Consider the following 23,990-nt stretch of genomic DNA (forward strand, 5'->3'; position numbering starts at 1 on the left):
ATTATGCACGCATCATTCGCTTTCCAGTCATATCTTGACCCGAAACAGTATTATTATTTTTTCATTCGGCCCAGTAGCTTTCAGTTGGCACTGGCCCGGTGTGCCACTGGAAAATTTACCTGAATGTCGAGCCCAGCTCAACCTGCCTCGATCAATGATAAATGAGAAGATTTGACATAGATAAGATGGCGGCATACCCATTGTTGGATTACTTCATGGAGCAAAAAATAGGCAAACAATTTTCTAAATTCAAACGAACCACGTGCAATTAGCCATGGAAGTTTTAAAAGACATGCGTCGTCTTCCAAGTCGGGAATTGAGGAAGTATTGCCAAGTAAAGGTTGGTCGAAATGCTCTCTGTGCTATGCTTTACACTACCTCAGTAATAACACCCATCATCCGCTGGAACAGTAGTAATGGTCTGACTAGGCAATATTTTTAACAGCTATTGGCAGCGTTGTGTTGTAGAGTTTAGTTTTAGTCCAACTAGCCAGTATCAATATGCCTCATTCTTCACCTACTTTTTTCTCTCCAACCTGACCAGTTTTTCTTTCTTCATCTTGCTCCTTTTTTTCTCTCCCTTTCCCTCCCTGTCTCTTCTCCTCCACCTGAGGTTTTCTCTATAAAGCTCAGCCAAGAAACAGTCCCCATGCATTCTTTGGGGAGTGTGTTGTAATGCCGAATTAAGGTGCAGTCAATATCTTATTGGATCAAGGGGTGTTTTCCTGTTGTACACGGAAATGTATGTGCACACACTGCTACCTTGGCTAGTGGGGTGTGTGCGTACAGTCCTCAAAGAATGTTTATCCCAGTCGCCTCCTGTGTGTGTGTGTGGTGAGTGTAGACAGACCCCTTTGTACCAATACAAACATATGACAATAAGCAGGACAGAGTCAGACCGAGAACCATGGCTGGGCAGGAGGGAGGACGCTGATAAAGTTCTGATGCTAAGCACATGCTCCTGCCTACCTTGAGGGGGGGTAGTGAATGTGTGTGTTGCTGAGGGAAAGACATAGTATGTTATATACTAACACTATATGAGTCACTTCCCTGCTGTCCCAAATACTGAATGGACCGTTCTGCCTCAGTGACGGCACTGGAAGAGTGTTGTCAATACTACTAATAACCCTCAGAGTGAATGGAGGAGAAAAGGATGGGAGAGAAAGGAAGTGAAGGAGGGAGGGGGAAAGAGATGAGGGAATGAATTGAGGAGAGAGAAAGGTACATAGCGTGAGGGGATTGATTGAAGGGGAGAGATTGAAAAGAGTCTGAGGGACAGTGAGAGGAAAGCAGAGATGGTGAGAGACAGGAAGAGATAGAAGGGGGGGGGGGGGTGTCTGAGAAAAAAAAGAAGTGCTGTAGAAAAGTGCTGACAGTGAGTGTTGTCAGAGGGGAGACTGAGGAGAACTCTGAGAATCTGTTATTGTGTATGTGGAGGGTCAGACTGACTCTAATGGAGGTCACCAAGCACAATCATCTAGTGACCTTGAGCATATTGCGTACTGAATGGTAGGATGGACACACAAAGTGGTGTGTACAGGAATGATGAGTCAAGAGGATACCCTTGCTTATCTGAAGGACAAACACACATCTCTTAAGGCGTCAGCATGCTTCAGTTCAGCTAAGATACTTTTGTATATGTGGACACTCCTTCATATTAGTGGATTCGGCTATTTCGGCCAACCGCTTTGCTGACAGGTGTATAAAATCAAACACACAGCCATGCAATCTCCATAGACAAACATTGACAGTAAAACTGCCTTACTGAAGAGCTCAGTGACTTTCAATGTGGTATCGTCATAGGATGCCACCTTTCCAACAAGTCTGTTCCGCACATTTCTACCCTGCTAGAGCTGCCTCGGTCAACTGTAAGGGCTGTTATTGTGAAGTAGTAGTTCCAGTGAAGTGAAATCTTAACACTACAGCATACAATGACATTGTTAGGCGATTCTGTGCTTCAAACTTTGTGGCTAGATCGGTGTGGAAGAACTTCAATGGCCTGCACAGAGCCCTGACCTCAACCCAATCGAACACCTTTAGGATGAATTTGAACGCCGACTGCGAGCCAGGCCTGATGGCCCAACATCAGTTCCCTCACTAATGCTCTTGTGGCTGAATGGAGGCAAGTCCCCGCAGCAATTTTCCAATATTAGTGGAAAGCCTTCCCAGAAAAGTGGAGACTGTTTTAGCAGCAAAAAGGGATCAACTCCGTATTAATGCCCATGATTTTGGAACGAGACGTTCGACAAGCAGGTCTGCAAATGTGCAGCAAAACTTTTTTTGTTTGTTAGTTAATGTTAGCTAGCGCTAGTTGGCTGTACCTGCTCCAAATCTCCAGTATTTCTCCTTCTCTAGCTTGTTCTCCAACTTCCTTTTTAAATGGTGAGCCAGCATTCTTTCAGCACTTTTCTTTCCATGACTGATCAAAACCTATCTAATGGCTCTCTCTTGTCCCTCTGCAGCAGACGTGGTGAGCAATATGTTTGGAACCTTGAATTGCAATACATATTGAATAGTGAGAATCAAAATGCATATCCTGTTTGCTCCGCCTCACCATTTCTATAGGTGGCTCTCTACTACTGAGTAATTCTTCAAGAGTAAATGGGCCGTTGCTTGGTAATCTATAGAGGGGGTAGAAAACGGTTGTGTATGTAGTGGGGTAAATCAGCGTCACAAGCGGTGAGTCATATTGTTTGGCTGCATCATTGACCCTCTCGTACTGGTCCATCTACCAACGTGTGTGTGCCTGTTTGTCATCGTATAGATCAACCTGCTTTGTGACAACCGGAGCCCACACACCATTACCCCCCTGTCACTACTCCTACTACACACAACACCCCCTGTCGCACCGTCCGGTAAACTATTTATAAACGCTGTCCATCTCTTTCCCTACCTGCACCCTCCGTCTCGCTCTCTACCCCCTCTCCGTTTCCCTCTTTTTGGTTTATCTCTTTCTCCATCTCTTTTACTCTACTCTCTCTTTGTCTCTCTTTCCCCTCCACCCATCTGTCTGTCAGATATCATAATACTCTCTCCTCCTTCGTCTCACTATCCTCTGATTCAATCAGCGGGCTTCTACGTCATGTGTGTTGTCACTGGTGGGAATGAGTGTGTGCGATTGTGTTAAAAGGGTTATCACGTCAGTTTAACTTAGTACTGACTCACTCAATTTCTGTTGGTTTTTCAGTTAACATATAACTGCTTTTTGGTTTCCCTGGTAACTGCAAACTTTCTCATCGCCAAAGAAACAGTCTTCTCTTTCAACACACATTCCTTTCATTCTTTCTCTTATTTGTATACCTTTATTGAGTCTAGTTACTTTAACAAAGCCTTTGAGTCTCACTGACTTTTATGTGTAGGGCTGTGAAAAGGACACGGGGGTAGGGAAGAAGCAAAGAAGACTCTAAAGTTGAGGGATTTACCCATCGAGACAGTGGGAGATAGACAGAATCTGAGAGTGGTTGGAGGAGAGCGTTAGATCTTTCTCAGTTTAGATTCAGTAGATTTATTAATAATGGATAAGGTTTTTCACTGACAGTCGACCGTTATGCTAACATGAATTATTTGAAGGGCTAGCAGACTGCTGCTCAACTTGTTTCTCCACAAATCCATCTATCTTTATCTGCAGCCTATGGTGCCATAATGCAGTGCTATGGCAGTACATGTAGGGTCTCATGTCTCAACTTTACCTTGATTTCTCATAAATTGCCATCCGAAATAGCATTTGTTCAATAACTATTCATGCATTGTGACAATAATGACACATCATGAGAATGGCTGCAAGTGTTCAGATAAGCATGACATTCCCTTTTTATATCTGTAGAGATATCGGCTGATACGATATAGCGTTTAAAGGCCAATATCGGCCAGTTAATATCGATCTATCTCTCTCTCGCTCGTTCTCTCTCTCTGCCTGTCGATCTGTGTGAACTGACCTGTTTTAGCCTTGTTTGACACACGTCACATTCACCACTGCAATAAAGAAACCAAATGACCCCAAAAAAGAAAGTCAGGTGTATTTCCCAAATGGCTCCCTATATAGTGTACTGTACCCTATGAGCCCTGGACAAAAGTATTGCACTAAATAGGGAAATAGGGTGCCATTTGGGATGCAGAAAAGAGGGTTAAGGAGTTTAACTGCGTGGCCCAATACTTTAAAACTTCACTTTGCCACGGGACAAATGCTTAGCCAGACACAAATGCACACACAATCTGCAGAGCACATTTTATCGGCTCTTAAACCAGTTCTTTAAAAAAAAGAATGACAACCGCTCTTCCTCCCTACTATGAGAAATGCTGAAGAGAGAATATGATGGATGTTAGTTTTCCTTCCTTCATTTCATATTTTCTTAGGCGAGTTCACTCTTTCTAAAAGTAAGTAGTTTTTCTCGCTCGCTTTCTTCTCTTGACTCCTAAGCATGAGAACACAAGAAAGCCTGCTAGTTGTGTGTGTGTTTGTGCTCTGTCGCTGGAAGCGTGTCAGCTGGCGTAGCGTGAATCCCCCACATTCCGAGATGCTCGGTTAGAACTGGGAACACCAACCTAGATGGGGGAACGTCAGCCAGGGATGTACAAGTTCAGGCCTGCTCCTATCTCAGCAGAACGCTCCTCTTTCTGGGAATTCCCAGCCCTGTTTTCCCATTACTGAGGATGAGGCCAGACAAAGTTTTTTGTGTGTGTCCCTCATCGCTGCCAATTGAATCTAGACCATGTTGATATTACACAAGATGGGATTTATCCCAAATGGCACCCTGTGCCCTATATAGTGCGCTACTTTAAACAAGAGCCTGATGGGCCCTGGTCAAAATTAGTGCACTACATGGGGAATAGGGTGGCATTTGGGACAGAATGTATGGGATTTTCCCGACCCTGTTTAGTCAATAGCTGTTTATCTGACCTGAGATTTATGGCGCTTTCTTTTTTCTTCCATTCTTTCTCTCTCTCTTCTCAGCGTCTCATCCAGTACCTGGCCTCTAGAAACACCCTCTTCAACTTGAACAACTTCTTGGACAAAGGTGCTTTGCAAGGTATGGTATATCTTATACGAACACTCATATAATACTAGTGCATGATTAGACACACACTGCTTTGGTCTCAGGTTCTCTCTTGTTTTTAGTGGGGTGTGGGAGGTTTTACTGGGGGGTCTGTGCTGTTTTTGGTCAAATGAGGATGGTTTAGAGTCTCGGTTGTCTCTCTTCTCTCTATCCTCTCTCCCTCCTTTCTCTCCCTCCCAGGTTCTGACATGTCTACGTTCATCCGTCGGTACAGCCGCTATCTGAATGAGAAGGCCATGTCTTACAGGCTGGTGGCTGTGGACTTTACCAAGATGAAGAGAGGGTAGGAAGCACACATGTTTACTCACTCAAGCACACACCTGAATGAATAGATCACCATGTCTTACAGGCTGGTGGCTGTCGACTTTACCATGTTGAAGAGTGAATAGGCTGCATAACATTTCATACATCTAGTCTATTTCACACTGTACTGGGCTGGCCTGGTTCCGCAACCACCGTAGTTCCTGGAACCGTGCTGGAAAGGAAAATATCTAAGCAGCCGAGTACGGTTCAGGTTGGTTCTATAGTGTGAATCGGGTAAAATGTTCCTTAGCATCCCGTCAGAACCAGCTAATCCAGTATTAGTCTAGAAAGAGAAGGACTAACTAAAAATGTTTGTTGTGTGTGTATGTTCCAGGATTGACGGTGTGATGCGTACCATGAGCATAGAGAAGCTCATAAAGACCCTTCCTATTATCCAGAACCAACTAGACGCACTGCTAGACTTCCAGGTAAATGGTGTGTTTGTGCATGCGGAGGAGGGGTGTGTGTATTCAATGGAATGTGTGCATTTTCCAATGGTGGACATGGGTGTCAGGTTTGAGATGAAAAATAAAGACATTTTTTGGGGGGGAAATGCCTCCCTTCCACCCTCTCTCCAGGCCAACCCTAATGAGTTAACTAACGGGGTGATCAACTCAGCCTTTATGCTGTTGTTCAAGGACTCCATCCGTCTGTTTGCTGCCTACAACGAGGGCGTCATCAACTTACTGGGTAAGGACTGGTCTAGAGTCAGATTTAAAGCCTCCAGCGTCAGGACTATTGGTACTGGTGGGTATTATCATGGTATAATAGAATGGTTCATTGGAATTCTATGGGTGTTATCCTATTCATATTATGTGGGTTCTTCCAGGGCATAGCTCAAGGTTCTTACATCAATTTGATGTGATTAACTATGTGATGTTAGCGTCTCAGACAGCCAATGACCTGTACGGTGTGTTTGTCTTTTCACAGGTTGTGATGTATTTTTGAAGTGCTAAGTGGTTCTCTGTCTCCTATCACTCTCTACTAATGGCTTCTTTGTACTCTACTCTTCTCACACTGTCACTTTGTCTCTCTCTCTCTCTCAGAGAAGTATTTTGATCTGAAGAAGGGTCAGTGTAAAGAGGCGTTGGACATCTATAAGAAGTTCCTCTACAGGATGACCAAGCTGTCAGAGTTTCTAAAAGTAGCAGAGGTACACACAGGCATGCACGCGGACATACACACACACACACGCTCAACACACAATGCCCCGTTTTTCACATTTACATAAAGTACCAGTCAAAAGTTTGGACACTTACTCATTCCAGGGTTTTTCTTTGTTTTTACTGTTATCTACATTGTAGAATAGTAGTGAAGACATCACAACTATGAAATAACACATTTGGAATCATATAGTAACCCAAAAAGTTTTAAACAAATCAAAATATATTTGAGATTCTTCAAAGTAGCCACCCTCTGCCTTGATGACAGCTTTGCACACTCTTGGCATTCTCTCAACCAGCTTCATGAGGTAGTCACCTGGAATGCATTTCAATTAACAGGTGTGCCTTGTTAAAAGTACATTTGTGGAATTTTCTTCCTTATTGCGTTTGAGCCAATCAGTTGTGTTGTGACAAGGTATGGGTGGTATACAGAACATGGCCCCATTTGGTGAAATACCAAGTCCATATTATGGCAAGAACAGCTCAAATAAGCAAAGGGAATAGAGAATCCATCATTACTTTAAGACATGAAGGTCAGTCAATCCGGAAAATGTCAAGAACTTTCTTCAAGTGCAGTCGCAAAAACCATCAAGCGCAAGTCAAAACACACAGCCTGCCGGTACTGACCCTAATCTATTCTTATGTCACATATAGCATTCTTAGACAGAGATTAAATCATGTATGAGGAGGTTGTTTAGGACATATCGACTCAATTCTGGAATGTTGCTGTGAGACCGAGGGCATCATGTGTGCCGATGTGTTTCCCTAAATATATCTTGATAACTTTCCCGGCACTTGGAGTCAATGAAATTGAATGAAATGATTTGTATAGTTATGCTTCTTGATGATATCTTGTATTACGTCACCTTACCCACACACATAAAGATAGACATCATGCAGACACACACAGTCTCAAGGTTTTAAGATTGCTGTCCGTCAAAGATTCTCAACCAAATTTACTGAGCTTGTGCAATTATGACAAAATCAACGGACATATGATCCCCTAACAGTTGTGCAAACTTGGTAGAGTCTTATTCTAACGTATTCACAGCGTTAATGGCTTCCAAAGGTGCTAACACCAAGCATTCATTACATCTTATTTTTTATTAAATTGGAAAATGTGTTATTTTTCTTGTGTAGATTGGTAAAGAAGTCATCAATTTTTATTTTATTTTTATGATTACATTTTAAGGCTGCAATTGGGGTGTACACTTTCACTGTTCCAATGTTTTGGCCTCACGTTATTTCAATGTTTTTGGGGCTTTTTAAATGTCTGTTCAATTGCTCGCCATTCATTTACCGCACCCACACCATGTCTCGTCTCTCATTGGTCACTCACGAGACATACTCAACATTGTCCAATCATATTCATCAATCCAGTTGTCAGCATTTTTGATGTACACCCTTTATTTCAGTTGTTTAGAGGTTGTGTCCCAATAATCTGTTCTTTCTCATTAAGTGTGCACTTGTTCGATTCCCTTCATGGATTTGAAAGGAAATGACTGGTATATGGAAACACCCTTCAGCCCATGCCTACACCAATCTAATGCTTATATATTTTTGAGGAGTGGTGTACGAGTGCACACTTCAAGAAGAACGAGAGGTTATTTGGACTCACCCACAGTAGTCACTGCATGGGAGTAATCATTCCTTTATTTATTTATTTTCTTATCCCCGTTTTTTTCCGTTGGCCCGTTTGTTTGTTTTTCGTTCGGTCTTTGTGACCACAGCAAGTTGGAATAGATCAGGGTGATATCCCCGATCTCTCACAGGTCAGTGTACATTTTTCATCTCTTTCTCTCTTCTTCTTCTGGCTCCACCAACATGCTTTCATCCGTCTATCCGTCCATTCGTTCATGTTACAGCCGTCAGCCTCTCTCTTACTGTACATATTCGCTCCCTCTCTCCTTCGGTCTCACTTGCTCTCGCTCTTTTCTCTGTACTCCTTATCATTCACTCATTTTTCTCTGTCAAACTCTTAACAAGTTACCCTGTCTTCTACTTTCCCTAGTAATCTGTTGGTTCAATTGATTTAGTATTTATTTTTCTAATTATTATTTACACTGTAGGCCCAAATAGGCACTTGTAAAGAAAGTATTTAACTGGCTATATAAATACCAATAACTTAAGGCACCAAGCTTGATAGTGATGCAAACTGAAATATTGGATTTTGAGTGATGCATAATTCCCATTCCCAGTATACCATTTAAAATAGTTCCTTTATCATTCTCCTCCACAGACCATTAAAGGATCATGCATTGTAGGTGGTGGGTTACTTACTGTAATGCTTTTAACCCTAGCATCCCTCCCACTAAAGGCATTTCACTGTACTAGTGCACGTAACATTGAAACTTGAAACTATACTGCTTCTCCCCTCCCCATACAGTATATACACAGAGTTTTACAAATTGTTGACTCGCCATAGCTTGTGTGCTCTGACATCTTGACCTACCCACCCGGGTTTGCATGTAGCCCTCGCTCGCTCACACGCACGCATGTAGCCTTGCCCCTTCCTACACGCACGTGCGCACACGTAGACATGCATGAGTGCAGACACACTTTGGCCCCGAGTGTGTGTGTGTGTGGGGGGGGGGGGGTCAACCATATGAATGAATTATGAGAAATGTATTCCTCTCCTCCTCCCACCATTCAGACAGACATAGGCCTATGATAAAGCATTTTAGGGATTTTTAACATATTAATTTAAACTATATTTGACCCCCTGATTATTACATGAATGCATCATCATAGTCGTAGCTATGACGTAAAAAGATTTCTGTCTTCAAACTTCAAAGCACATCTTGTTTTGAAAGATTGTCGGGGGATAACTAGCGATCAAAAAGGGGGGAAAAAACTTCCCTCTTTCTTTTACTTTGCTCTTTTGTTCTCTCTCTACCTCACTTTCTTTCCTCTCTGTGTGTCGGGTGGAATGTTTGGGGAATACGTACAGGGTTCAGTCAGCGTTCCGTGCTCAGTCTGTTTTTAACTTCTGTGCTTTTTTTGTAAGCAGGAATAGAATGTGTGTGTGTCTGCTAATATTATTGATGTCTGATTTGGTCTCTAAACAATCTAAAGATGGTCTACTTTTGACCACAGCCACATTGATTGTTCGCCTTGACGTCACCATAGGTCAAAAGTACTGCACCACACGGGGAATAAGGTGCCATTTGGTGGCAATAATAAGGTGCCACCTCCCATTTGAATTAATTTTCTCTTGGAATGTGTCTCAAATAGCACCCAAATCTCTATATAGTGCACCACTTGTAGTGCGTAGGGTGCCATTTGGGATGCACCCTTAGTAAAAGCCAAAGCGCCAGCCTTGCCCACTAGGCTATGCCCTCTCAGGATGTTTATATGTTGGCATGAACCAGACAGAACGGGGTTTATGTGCATGTTTCTCAACCTCCTCTACTACCTTCCCCTCTGTTCTCTCCTCGTTTTTCTGTTTTCCGAAACTTGTTATTATTAACCTACCAGTACTGAGCAACCTATTCCCTATATAGTGCCATTTGGGCCGAAGACGTAGTTGTTCTATTCTGGGAAAGTGATGCATTGTGGGTCGACCTCTGGGACTAACAACCGTGTGTGCGTGTGTTTATTGATGTGTGTGTGACGTGTAAAGAAGTGAATGAGTGCGTCATGTCATGTGAAAGAGAGGAACAGCTGGTTCTGTCTCTCACCCCCCTCCCCTCTTCTGTTTTCTCTACTTGTCCTCCTCTCCTCCTTCCAGGCTCCTAGTAGTCTCCTGGAGGCTCTGGAGCAGCACCTAGCCTCTCTGGAGGGGAAAAAGACCAAGGAACTCACCGCTGATACCAGGTACTGGACTGGCGAGACAATGAACACTTGGTTATATAAGTTATCAAAAAACTTGTATAAGAAGCACACATAGAAAAGACATGTCCCCTGTCCCCTCCTAATACCTCTGTTCTCGCCTCTGTCCTCTCCATAGAGCGTCCACCCTGTCCAGTGCGGTGTCGTCTCTGTCCAATACAGGCATGTCATTCAGCCGCATGGACGAGAAGGAGAGACAGCAGGCCTTAGAGGAGGAGCAGGCCAGACTGCAGGCCCTCAAGGTACAGGTAACACACCATTACACTAATACATAAAATGATACTACACCGATGCATAATTTTACACAGCTACACTAACCACCACTACACTGGTGGACAGGGGGAGTTAAATATGTTACTACATCATTACAACAAATTACACTGCTGCACAAAATTACATAACATTTTTTTTAACTTACCTTTTATTTAACTTGGCAAGTCAGTTAAGAACAAATTCTTATTTACAATAACGGCCTACACCGGCTAAACCCGGACGACGCTGGGCCAATTGTGCGCTGCCCTATGGGACTCCCAATCACGGCCGGTTGTGATACAGACTGGATTCGAACCAGGGTGTCTGCAGTGACGCCTCAAACACTGAGATGCAGTGCCTTAGACCGCTGCGCCACTCGGGAGCACTACATTAGCCTATTCAGATTTAACTGCCTGAAACAGGGTGTCCGTGGGTCCTTAAAGTCTTACATTCATTTCTGATTTAAAGTCTTAAAATGTCTTAAGTTCAGTTTTCAAAAGTATAAAAAAATGCGACGTTGATGACTACAGTGTTTCCGTTATATTGTGCTTAATTGTTGCCACCCCGACCAAAAAAAGAAGGAACAATTGAACATCAAACAATACTCTAGGCACACTTTCAAGATGTTCGAGAGCTGTCCAACCACGTGTACCTCGGTGTTTGCACGTCATGTGCGTGTACCAGTGTGGTTCAGGCCGTTGCCAGAGGAAAGAGCAAGGCAGCCTAAAATGTGTTAGACAGCAACACTAACTAGAGCTGGGACGATAAACAGGAAATTACCGACACCGATATTGCCTTCTTACCAAAGCAATTTCGGGGATTAGGCTACATAACGTTCCTGCAGATTTTTTGTTGTTGTTCTAAAACCATTATTTGGTCAACAGTAATGTGCATTAACCTGCTTCCTGCAATAAAAGTATCTGCCGTGTCCGTTTCGCTGCTGGCTCTCACTCCCGCTACCCCCTTTGCACATGGCGAGGAGGGAGAGAAGCGCAAGCATACTGATAGTTGAGCAACATTTTTAAATGTAATTGCGGGAAAGACAGTTTTTAAAACCACTATTGTTACTGTTCCTAAACAAGAGGAGAGTCTCAGCTTTGTGAGAAATAACACCACTTTACAAACGTCGTATGTAATTGAGATGCTCTGCAAACGGAGCGGAGCGTGCCATTTGCGGTGAATACATCAAGTAGCCTATATAGGCCTACCAATGGAACGTTTTTGTAGGACATTCAATTTGCTGTCAGCTCAATTGCATGGCTATCTAGCAACAATATCGTATTTAGAGTTGGCAATCTAGTGAGTTCCCACTTCCTCAGGTGGTAAATGATGTAGCATATAGGCATAGCCTAGGCCAATATGCAGAAAAAACTCTGTACGACTTCCTCATCGATGACAAGCGTGCTCTTGTTTGCCATGACATCCTCTTCCAGACAGGCCAGGTGAGCGGGGGCAACCCCTGTTTCAAAGTGGGTGAAGAACTTGTTTAGTTCATTGGCTGTAGAGGCACACCCTCTCATCCAGGCAGGGATCAATGCGTTGCTTACTTTTTGAAGGGGGCGTTTTTCATATTCTTAATGCCCAACCAGGCAGACCGAGAGTCTCCCTGTAACTTTATCTCCATCTTATCTCTGTACTGGCATCTCACCTTTTTTAAATATTTTTGTTCCTCTCTCTCTGTACCTCTTTTCTTTTGAGTGTGTTCCCGGAGGCAAACACTTGTTTCTTCCTAATTAAGCACCACTTTCGATTCTTTGGTCACCAATGGTTTGTTAGGAAATATCTTACATCACTGCAATTGATCTATACTGTCATTGTCCCACACCTGTATTTGTTTTTCCACCACCTCCCTTTTGAGTAACTGTCTATAAGTTGGTCGTAGAAAAACAGTGTTATGATCTGATCCACCCAGTGGATGTCTGGCCAAGGATGAATACGCTTTGGGGACCGAGCCGTAACATAGGTCAATGATCTTATTTTTCCTTGTTGGACAAGTCACATCAAGCTCTTGAGCGAGGTTAAAAATGATGTCAGCTGCGTTGACACTGTTTGCTCTTGGATGGATATAAACAACTGTCAAAAAAAGCTGGGGGAATTCACGGGGGAGGTAGAAGGGGCGCATATTTTTTCCCCCTGACAATTGTAGTTTTACACCATCTTTCATTTAGTCGAACACAGACTCTGCCTCTGCTCCTTACCAGGAGCTTCACTGTCTCTGTCCATACGAGTGATCGTGAATCTGTCATGGGTGACTTCAGTCGGGCACCGCCTCCGACAGCCAAGTTTCAGAAAAGGCCATCACACAGGCCTCCCTGTATTCATATCGATACCATGAGTTTGCCCGTAATTCGTCCATTTTCCCCTTAAGCGATTGGATATTAAAGAGCAGTTGGAAGCGGAATCTTTGTTTTGTTCCTCAGCACACCGTCTTTCCCCTTTTCCTCTTCCTTCTTAGTAGTCCTTCACCCAGGTTGTTTTGTCTCACGATCTCTGCAGGTATGTCCCCTTTGATCGGTTCTCCCAAACGTGAGTTATTACATTGTAAAAGATTAGTTTCTGCAGTAGCGGATGTGTTGTGCCGCCGACTTTCTCGTAGATTCGCGTGCTGTTTCAGGTACCAGCAAAAGTAATCCAAGTAGGAGAATTATCCACGGTACGCACTTCATGTCCCTCTACCGTAGCCTAATCGGTAATCCGATGCAACATAAAACACTATCAAACTACTAAAAGCAAAGCAACAAAAACAGACGAGTTTAAACAACGAACCAGGAACAAACGCTGCAGGGCACCACTGCGCAGCGCCCCAAGACTGATTGGAGCCTGCTCAGTCTGACGCTGCTCAGTCTGTGCCAAGCATGAATCCCTCAGTCATACCCAACTTTGTGTTTGGTAACTGTGTGAGTGTTTTTCTGTGTTTCTCCAGGACCAGCGTCTGAAGGAGATTGGCATGTCCACTCCATCTGCCTCCCCCAGTACACAATCTATGGGCAGTGTCAGCAACAACCACCACAACACCAATCAAGGCATGGAGCTATTCAGTGCACCCTCCACCAACAGGTACTACTGTTATAACATGGTTACTACAGGTCATAGGAGGTTATCTAGTGTTATAAAGGTATGATTAAATTATTCTGTTCAGATTTATGTTGATTCTTTTGATTATAGATTCTTTCTGTGATTTTCTTTGGGGGGGGTTTCAAAGATTGGTATCAAAGAGTTTGTTTTGTTGACTTAAAGGGATTGTTGAGGCAATCTATATTTCAGTGGAATTACCCTTACCTTGAGTTGTTTTTCAAGCCAGAAGTTACCATATTAGCATCGTCAAAATTCATTAATGTAAACAGGCATACCGATGTTAGCAAAACTGCAAACTTCCTCAGAAACACGTAGCGTCGATACTCACGAAGAACCTGTCCATGTTCTTCCCCGCAAAAAATGTTATTTTTCTAGTAATATCTGAATGCTGAATATCTGTATATTCCAATGCTCGGATAGTGCCATCAAGCCACCGGTGAGTGCCCAATGGAATATACAACTTTATTGTCCATGTTACAGCACACAGAAACAGAGAGACTACATGAGGAAATGTAGTCTCACAATTCCAGTGACTATTTCAGCAGTATGTATGTTAGAAAATTGTGAACTCCACCAACTACCGAACTTGGTTTTGAAGTGTTTTTGAGCAGGTTACGGCTTGCTTTGCTAACATTGGTTTGGTTGTTTACATTCATGAATTTTGATGATGCTAACTCCTGTCTGTGGTTAAACATTGATTATTGTGCACTCTGTCACTATGGGCCTTAATACACAACTCAAGGTAAGGTAAATTCCACCGAAATAATATATAGATTTCACCTGAACTAACCCTTCAATTGTTGATTGTTTGGGCATATAGGGGCAATTTGAATTACATTTATTTACTCATTGATTTTCTTTCCCTCTTCCCTGTCTCCTCTTATTTCTCTCTCTAGCATGCCCAACCTCAGTAGTGATCTATTTGACCTGCAGCCAGCCTTCCTACCTGCTGTCCAAAGCACTCCCTCTATCTCTACAGCCACCAGTGCCTGGGGAGGTAGGTCACACACACATTTGGACACACACGTGCATGCAATGTACACATGGAAATACACACACAGTTTTTATCTACTTAACCTCCTGAACCTTCAGGTTCAGATCCGGGGCAGAGATGTATAGTGTTGATTTAGCTGTGTATTATGTCACACACTACACAAGTTTCAGTTAACACGTGTGTTCTGACAAGCCTCTGTCTTTTAAAGTCAGGTGGCTTTTCAACTGTACAAATTCATGTTCATGTGTATCTGAGTTCTCTTCATGTCTTCAGTCATTCATGTGTTCATTCATCCATCAATTAATTCATTTGTTTCATCCACTTATCGTCCATCCATTCAGCCATCACTTTCTCATCTGCTAGAAGCACCGAAACGGCTAAAATATTATGTTTTACATTTTGTCCAATAAACGTTATTTGAAAGAACATATGGTTCGACAGACCAACCAACCCAGAGGTTGAAGAGAACCTTTACAATAGTAATATGTCTTTATGACCTTTGTCCCCTAGGTGCTGCTGAGTCCTCCATGAGTGTAGATTTTGAAGCTGTTTTCGGGGGCGGGGCTAGAAGACAGGCCAATAACCACGTACAGCCTGCCACCGATGGTAAAGAGACACAACGGCTACGTCCCAAATGGCAACCTATTCCCTTTATACTACACTACTTTTCACCAGGGCCCATAGGGCACTATATAGGGTGCCATTTCAGACACACACAACCCTAAATAAACCTACTAAACAACCTCTGGCTTAGCTTACTGCTCCCCTATAACAACTGTAATTAACTACTTTTAGTGCTGGGTCAGATCTCTGATTTGGTTTTGCTAATGGCCGCTAAGTAAATCAAACTTTTCAGGCTTTGGCCTGTATCCACAAATCGTCTTAGAGTAGGAGTACTGATCTAGGATCAGTTTTTCCTTTTAGATCATAATGATTACAATTATATGGACATATACTATATCAGCACTCTTACTCTGAGATGCTTTATGGATACAGGCTCTGGTTTAGATTTCTGGTTGGGTTTTTCTATGGGCCAGCTAATCCTTAGCTACAGCTTTAGGCCTGGGGTTTCTACTACCAGTTTCCATTTGTGTGTTTTAAAGCCTTCAGTAGGAATTTCCTGGTGGTGATCTCACTCCATTCCATCTGTTTGTAACTCATCTCTTTCTCTCTCTGTGCGTGGTTTGTCATCTCAGTCCGTTCCTAATCGCCTGTCACTCCATTTGTTGTCATCCACACCGTCCCACACTCTACACAGACAATCCATCTCTTTGGAGGCACTGAGGTGGTACCTTTCCATCTGTTCTCTATCTCTTTCCCTCATCTGTCCTCTACTCCCTCCATTCTCAGCCTTTCCAAACAATTAGCTTAATAGTTAACTCCTCTTTCTTCGTAAAACTAGATTTTTCTTTCTTTCCTGCCCTCTGCTCTGTATGTTATGGTGAGTGGGCTAGTTTTCTGATTATTTCCTTCTCTCTCCCTTCCTCCGTGTGCTAATTGTCTCTGATCCTTCCCTTCTGTTTCCTGCTTGTAAAGCAGGAAGTTCTTACTTCATGAATGTGGCCTATGGCCAGATGGCACCCTATTCCCCATTGGGCTCTGGTCAAAAGTAGTGCACTATGGTAGTATGGGCTCAGGTCAAAAGTAGTGCCCTACATAGGGAATAGAGTGACATTTGGGACGCATAGCTATGTCAGCGCAATGTCCAGAAGCTAGACACCGCTTCCTAGACAAATGTTATTTGTCCTTTTTTTTTGTTTTCGCTCCCTCACTTTTTTTCTGTGATGGGAGGATAAGGAGTGATGGGAGGTGGCAGCTGTCTGTGCAGCTCTGTTGTGCTCCCTGTCTCTTTTTTTTCCTCCCCTACGCTACTTTGTCTTGCCCTCCTTCGATCGGTCTTTCTCTAATGTCACACACTGATTGCCCCTATTTGTCTCTTTTCTGTCTCCCTATCCACCCTCTCTCCCTTTTCCGTTCCCCCCTCCCTCCACCATCCCTTTCCCTACCTCTCTCCTAGTTGAGGGCAATGTGTTCCCATTTTTAGAATTACTGTTGACAGACCATTGTGGTACTAATGTAATGTTTGCACAGTGAAATACTCCATGTCTGCATCCCAAATGGCAGCCTGTGGGCCTTGGTCAAAAGTAGTGCACTATATAAGGAATAGTGTGCCATTTGGGATGGAGCCATGCAGTGTAACCAGACCAATCAGCCCTGTACAGTAATAGAGTAGTATACCACACAGACCGGTCAGCCTACAGTACAGCCTCAATAAGTGTAATGACTCAACAACATGACACCACAAGCACATAAATCCATCATAACACAAATATAGCTACTGCTGCTGAGCCTAGGGATGGAACAAACACCCATTTCTCATAATTCTGCTACTGAGGCTGACTAGAAACTGAAGGAGTAGACAGGGCACATCTACTGTTTTAGTCTAGATATGGCATTACTATAATCTGTCAGCATAATGACTCCACAACATGTCAGCCACAAGGAACTACAGTGCCTTCAGTAAGTATTCATACTCCATGACTTATTCCACTTTGTTGTTACAGCCTGAATTCAAAATGGATTAACTAACCCATCTACACACAATACCCCACAATTAATTTTTTGCAAATGTATTGAAAATGAAATACAGAAATATCTAATTAATTTAATTATTCACACCCCTTTGCTATGACACTCCAAATTGAGCTCAGGTGCCTCCAATTACCTTTAATCATCCTTGAGATGTCACTACAACATGATTGGAGTCCACCTGTGGCCAATTAAATTGTTTGGATTTAGAAGGAAACATCTATATAAGGTCCCACAGTTGACAGTGCATGTCAGAGCAGAAACTATACCATGAAATTCAGGTAACTATCTGTAGAGCTCTGAGTGAGAATTGTAATGAGGAATATATCTGAGGAAGGGTTTAAAACAATTTCTAGAATGTTAAAAGCTTCCAAGAGCACAGTGTCCTCCGTCATTGGGGAATGGGGAAAAATACAGAACTACCCAGACTGGTCGGACAGTTTCTAGGCACAAACTGAACAACCAGGCAAGAACAACCTTGGTCAGGGAGGTGACCAAGAACCCAACGACCTCTCTGACAGAACTACAGAGTTCCTTGGCTTAGATGGGAGAACCTGCCAGAAGGACAACAGTCTCTACAGCACTTCACCAATCTGGGCTTTATGGGAGAGTGGCCAGACAGAAGTCACCCCTGAGAAAAAGGCACATGACGGCACGCCTGGAGTTTGCAAAAAGGCACTTGAAAGACTCTGGAGTGGCAGAAGAGTCTGTGGTCTGATGATACAAAAATTGAACTCTTTGGCCTGAATACAAAGTGCTATGTTTAACACCATCCCTACTAGAGGTCGACCGATTATGATTTATCAACGCCGATACCGATTATTGGAGGACCAAAAATAGCCGGTAACGATTAATCGGCCGTTTTTTATTTTATTTTATTTTTTACAATTTATTTGTAATAATGACAATTACAACAATACTGAATGAACACTTATTTTAACTTAATATAATACATCAAAATCAATTTAGCCTCAAATAAATAATGAAACATGTTCAGTTTGGTTTAAATAATGCAAAAACAAAGTGTTGGAGAAGAAAGTAAAAGTGCAATATGTGCCATGTAAGAAAGCTAACATTTAAGTTCCTTGCTCAGAACATGAGAACATATGAAAGCTGGTGGTTCCTTTTAACATGAGTCTTCTATATTCCCAGGTAAGATGTTTTAGGTTGTAGTTATTATAGGACTTTTTCTCTCTCTCCGATTTGTAGTTCATATACCTTTGACTATTGGATGTTCTTATAGGCACTTTAATATTGCCAGTGTAACAGTATAGCTTCCATCCCTCTCCTCGCCTCCACCTGGGCTCGAACCAGGAACACATTGAAAACAGCCACCCTCGAAGCAGCGTTACCCATGCAGAGCAAGGGGAACAACTACTTCAAGGTCTCAGAGCGAGTGACGTTTGAAACACTATTAGCGCGCACCCCGCTAACTAGCTAGCCATTTCACATCGGTTACACCAGCCTAATCTCGGGAGTTGATAGGCTTGAAGTCATAAACAGCGCAATGCTTGAAGCATTGCGAAGAGCTGCTGGCAAAACGCAGGAAAGTGCTGTTTGAATGAATGCTTATGAGCCTGCTGGTGCCTACCATCGCTCAGTCAGACTGCTCTATCAAATCATAGACTTAATTATAACATAATAACACACACAAATACGAGCCTTATGTCATTAATATGGTCGAATCCGGAAACTATCATCTCAAACAAAATGTTTATTCTTTCAGTGAAATACGGAACCGTTTGGTACTTTATCTAACGGGTGGCATCCATAAGTCAAAATATTCCTTTTACATTGCACAACCTTCAATTTTATGTCATAATTACGTAAAATTCAGGCAAATTAGTTCGCAACGAGCCAGGCGGCCCAAACTGTTGCATATACCCTGACTCTGTGTGCAATGAACGCAAGAAGTGACACAATTTCACATGGTTAATATTGCCTGCTAACCTGGATTTCTTTTAGCTAAATATGCAGGTTTAAAAATATATACTTCTGTGTATTGATTTTAAGAAAGGCATTGATGTTTATGATTAGGTACACGTTGGAGCAACGATGGTCCTTTTTCGCGAATGCGCACCGCATCGATTATATGCAACGCAGGACACGCTAGATAAACTAGTAATATCATCAACCATGTGTAGTTATAACTAGTGATTATGATTGATTGATTGTTTTTTATGAGATACGTTTAATGCTAGCTAGCAACTTACCTTGGCTTCTTACTGCATTCGCGTAACAGGCAGGCTCCTCGTGAGGCAGGTGGTTAGAGCGTTGGACTAGTTAACCGTAAGGTTGCAAGATTGAATCCCTGAGCTGACAAGGTAAAAATCTGTCGTTCTGCCCCTGAACAAGGCAGTTAATCCACCGTTCCTAGGCCGTCATTGAAAATAAGAATGTGTTCTTAACTGACTTGCCTAGTTAAATAAAAATGTTAAAAAAAATAAAAAATCGGCATCCAAAAATAGCGATTTCCGATTGTTATGAAAACTTGAAATCGGCCCTAATTAATCGGCCATTCCAATTAATCGGTCGGCCTCTAATCCCTACCGTCAAGCATGGGCGTGGCAGCATCATGCTATGGGGATGCTTTTCAGTGGCAGAGACTGGTATGGATAGAGAGAACAATGAATGGAACCAAATATAGCCAAGTCCTTGATAAGAACCTGCTTCAGTGCTAATGACCTTAGACTAGGGTGAAGATTTACTTTCCAACAGGACAATGACCCCAAGCATACAGCCAAAGCAATGCTGAAATGGCTTCAGAACAAGAATGTGAAAGTCCTTGAGTGGCCCAGCCAAAGCCCAGACTTGAATCCCATTGATAATCTGTGGAAATACTTAGATTGCTCCCCATCTAATTTAACAGAGCTTGAGGTAATCTGTAAGGAAGAATGGGAGGAAATCCACAAATCCAGATGTGCAGAGCTTATACAGACATACCCAAGATGACTCAAAGCTGTAATCGCAGCCAAAGATGCTTCTACAAAGTATTGACTCGGGTGTGAATACTGCAAAAATGTCAAACATGTTTTACTTTGTCGTTATTGGCTATATGTGTAAATGGGTGAGGGGGAAAAAATCTATTTAATCCATTTTGAGTTCAGGCTGTAAAGCAAACATAATTGAATTATGTGAAGGGATATGAAATCTTCCTGAAGGCAATGTAAATCCAGCACAACACACATACTGCTGCTCAGCCTAGAAATATGGTGTATAGACGGGACACAGCTACTGAGCCCTGAGCGTAGAAATAAAAGGGAACACATCCTTTATTTTCTGTACGTGTCATGATACTGAGCAGATGGTTTGTGATCCCACAGCCTGATCTTGCCTCCCAAGTCCTCTTTTTTCTCTTGCTTGAGTCAAATCTTTCCTGCATGTGCGCTGCTTTTCTTTTAACCTCATATCCCATCTGTGTGTGATACTTGCCTATGCTTTGTGTTTGTCTAATCTCTGTGTATGTATAATGTAATTAAATCTGTCTCCCTGTGTATCTATCCTCCAGGGTTTGACGCTCTAGGGGACCTGCTGAAGCCCACAGTGCCCAGCCACAACCAGGCTCCTCCCATGGCCCTGCACCACCCTGGTCATCCCCATCCAGGGCACCCAGGAGGCAAGCTGCTGGCCAATGACCTTGACTCGTCCCTTGCCAACCTCGTAGGCAGTGAGTACTGTATAGACAACATACATTGTTCTTTTGTATCCTCACATCTGTCTGTTTCTGCCCCTTTCTCCCCTCTGCCTCCATAAGTTTCGGTTTCTTTCGCTTTGTGCATTCTCCTTACTCCTCATGTGACTCTCTTCTCTCCCCCTTGGTCTTGTCCTCTAGTGAATGTCTCTGCCAGTGGTAGAGTTGTCAATAGAAACAGTTGGGCCAGGCTAATGGTAGCGGATGGCCTATCTGCCAGAGCTCTTGCCTGAGAGCCATTGGCGGGAAGGTAGAGGACACACAGAGACAGGGGAACCCAGTAGGGAGGCACTGGTCTGTCTACTGTATGTTTAGCAGCCTGCACTACCTTCCCAGGGCTGGCCGGCTCTCTCTTTCTGTCTGCCTGTCTCACTGTCTTTTAGATAGACTCGCTCACTTTTTTTCAAACCCTCTGATGCTTTTGCTCTCTTCTCTTTCTCATACTCACTTCCTTGTTCCCTTGCTTTCTCTTGCTCTCCTCTTTCTGTCTCACCATCCCTCGCTCTCTCTCGTCCTCAGATCTGCAGTTCGGAGGAGCCCCAGCCAAGAAGTAAGTGTAGGAGTTGTGATGTGTGTCTGCATGCGTGTGTGTGTCTCTCTGAGTTGGGAAGTGATGTAGTGCCAGACTACTTCAGCATTTTCCCTAGACGATAGAAGGCTTTGGCGGGCTGGCATCCTACAGTTCTCCAGTCCCAGGCAGCCCCTGCTCAAAACAGTCTACTTCAAGACATGAGAAACTAAAATAAACTTGAATAAGTATCTAGTGAATGGAAGTTATACTAGTGTTTTTAATGACAAAACAATGTGTTGTATAAACAATCAACAATGGAACAGACTGACTGCAGGGTTTTCCCTAGACGATAGACTTTATGGCGGACTGCCATCCCACTCTACTGTACTAGGGCGAGCCGACTCAAAGCCTAGCCAACGCTGAAAAGCTTCTGTGCTGCTCAGATCTGTTGAAAAAGAAATTTAAACTAAAATAACTTGACTGCATCATTCAAATCTCCAGGATTTTACCTGTAACAAGACACACATTGAGACCTAGTGAAGAGCTCGAGCTACAATATTGTAATAATATATTTTATTTTGAACACGCTTTTCAAAAAGGCTTGTTTAACCAGAAGTCCTCACAAGTAGAGTCAAACACATCCACACCTGCATAATATCCATGGTAACAGTTGATTAACGAGTGTGGTGTTTTTGCGCGGTGCATTTTGTCGCTGTGTGCTCCGGTGTTCAGGCCAGACATGCAGTGGAGTCAGCCTGGAGAGAAGAAGCTAACTGGGGGACACAACTGGCAGAGCAAGACCATGACTAGCACCACGGCCTGGAACCCCGCTCCCATGGCCCCTGCACCCATGCCTGTACAACACATGGTGAGTGGTAGTGTGTGTGTGTGTATTATGTAACCTGTTTAGAGATTATGTCCAGGTGCAATAGATATGCTCTAGCCCAGACTGAGTGTGTGCGCTAGTCAAGACTGAGTGCTGAGCTTGCCAATGGATGATTGTCGTCCCGATCTCTTCCACAATACTGGCTGACTGGAAATCTGTCACTAACCCCTGGCTTCTTCTCTTCCTCCCCTCTGTCTCTTTCTGTCTCGTTCTCTTCGCTGTAATTCTCTTCTGTTCTTTGCGTTGTCATCCTCATTCCTCTCGTCCTGTTTCTGCTGTGTTTAATTCACCTTCCTCATTGCCTCTCGCTCTCTCTCTCTCTCTTGCACTTTGTGCGTCCTTGCCATGCAGAATGGGATGTTCTATGCCAGTTATGTAAGTAGTAGGGTATGTCCCAAATGGCAGCCTATTCTCTATATAGTGCACTACTTTTCACCCAGTGCCTATCTAGTCTGTTTGGAGCGACTTCTGGTCTTTATTACGATTCTCTACCCAGTAGTGTACACTCATTGTGAAGTGTACTCACTCCTCCTCATGCATTTCATAGCATTTGATTGGTGCAAGCGTGGCTGAAGGAAGTTTCCACCATATTTCTTACATCGGTCCATTTGTTTTGAATCCATGAGGGGGAGTGTACACACCGGGTCAGTATCAGCTCAGTGCGATCTCTCCCTCCCTCCTGCATTCCTCCCCTACTTGTTGTTTTGTTTTTAAAGATAAGAGGGTTTTTTCCCTCCTCCCTGTACTCGTAGTTGAAATGATTTCCTCACCCTACTGCCACCTGCTTTTAGAGACTAGTGTTTATTTCTACCAGGGAGAGGCATGCTACTGTTCTCATTAGGTGCTTAACTGATAACAAAATTAGCCTAGTGCAGTAATTTAAAGGAACACTGCTCTAGTCAATTCGATTTTTACAACCTCACTTCCACACATGTTGTTTTACCTGTGTTTATCTGTAGTTGTGAATGTGATGGTGTCCATGAGCATCGGTGATGTCATTACCTGTACCTCCTTTGCTGTATAGACTCCCCTTTTAGCCTCTCCGCTGCACTATTTTTGAGTTGCTAATCAGGTCTCTCTCTAACAGGCTCCAGCTCCTATGACATTCCCAATGACGACGCCGCAAGTGCCTATGTATGGAATGGTCAGTACTGCTCAGTGCCCACAAGCAACAGGACACATTCAACATCACGTGTATAACCTAGAATTACCGTGGTCTAGCAGTCAAAAAAAAAGAAGTGTAACCAACAAAGAGATGACATACTTGAGTACTGGAAAAATGTTTCTCCCTCTCTCAGGTCCCCCCTCAAATGGGTCAGATGGGGGGTGTACAGTTGATGGCCCCTCAGCCCATGATGTACAACCAGCCTGTACTCAGACCCACAAATCCCTTCGCCCCCATGCCTGGAGCCCAGGTAACCACTCACCATTTCTACAGCCCTAACACCTTACACCATAATACCACATCCCTATTACCCCTTTAAACCCCACAACCCTCCGTCACCATCCCTAAAGCCCAAGGAAACCCTCCCCCCAAACCCTTTAGTTCAGATTGGCCCCCTTCCATATAGTTCAGGTACAACCCAAATGCCTGCCCTGCCCGCCCTTTACTTCCTCTTTGACGAGTCTTCTTTGTGTTAA

General features: G+C 43.3%; 1 protein-coding gene across 1 annotated transcript in view; it reads left to right on the plus strand.

Annotated features, from left to right (window-relative positions):
• Positions 1-23,990, plus strand: part of si:ch211-200p22.4 (phosphatidylinositol-binding clathrin assembly protein) — a 63,784-nt gene that overhangs the window by 34,370 nt on the left and 5,424 nt on the right. The window contains exons 3-18 of the mRNA XM_038996265.1: positions 4,952-5,027; positions 5,235-5,337; positions 5,692-5,785; positions 5,936-6,047; positions 6,404-6,510; positions 8,251-8,292; positions 10,251-10,336; positions 10,470-10,593; positions 13,527-13,660; positions 14,575-14,675; positions 15,183-15,278; positions 20,770-20,928; positions 21,472-21,502; positions 22,196-22,331; positions 23,437-23,493; positions 23,648-23,764. Coding sequence (XP_038852193.1) covers positions 4,952-5,027; positions 5,235-5,337; positions 5,692-5,785; positions 5,936-6,047; positions 6,404-6,510; positions 8,251-8,292; positions 10,251-10,336; positions 10,470-10,593; positions 13,527-13,660; positions 14,575-14,675; positions 15,183-15,278; positions 20,770-20,928; positions 21,472-21,502; positions 22,196-22,331; positions 23,437-23,493; positions 23,648-23,764 — 1,575 coding nt within the window. The remainder of the gene's footprint in view (positions 1-4,951; positions 5,028-5,234; positions 5,338-5,691; positions 5,786-5,935; positions 6,048-6,403; positions 6,511-8,250; positions 8,293-10,250; positions 10,337-10,469; positions 10,594-13,526; positions 13,661-14,574; positions 14,676-15,182; positions 15,279-20,769; positions 20,929-21,471; positions 21,503-22,195; positions 22,332-23,436; positions 23,494-23,647; positions 23,765-23,990) is intronic.

Source organism: Salvelinus namaycush, chromosome 6 (genome assembly GCF_016432855.1).
Source record: "Salvelinus namaycush isolate Seneca chromosome 6, SaNama_1.0, whole genome shotgun sequence".
In the NCBI taxonomy this organism is placed as follows: Eukaryota; Metazoa; Chordata; class Actinopteri; order Salmoniformes; family Salmonidae; genus Salvelinus; species Salvelinus namaycush.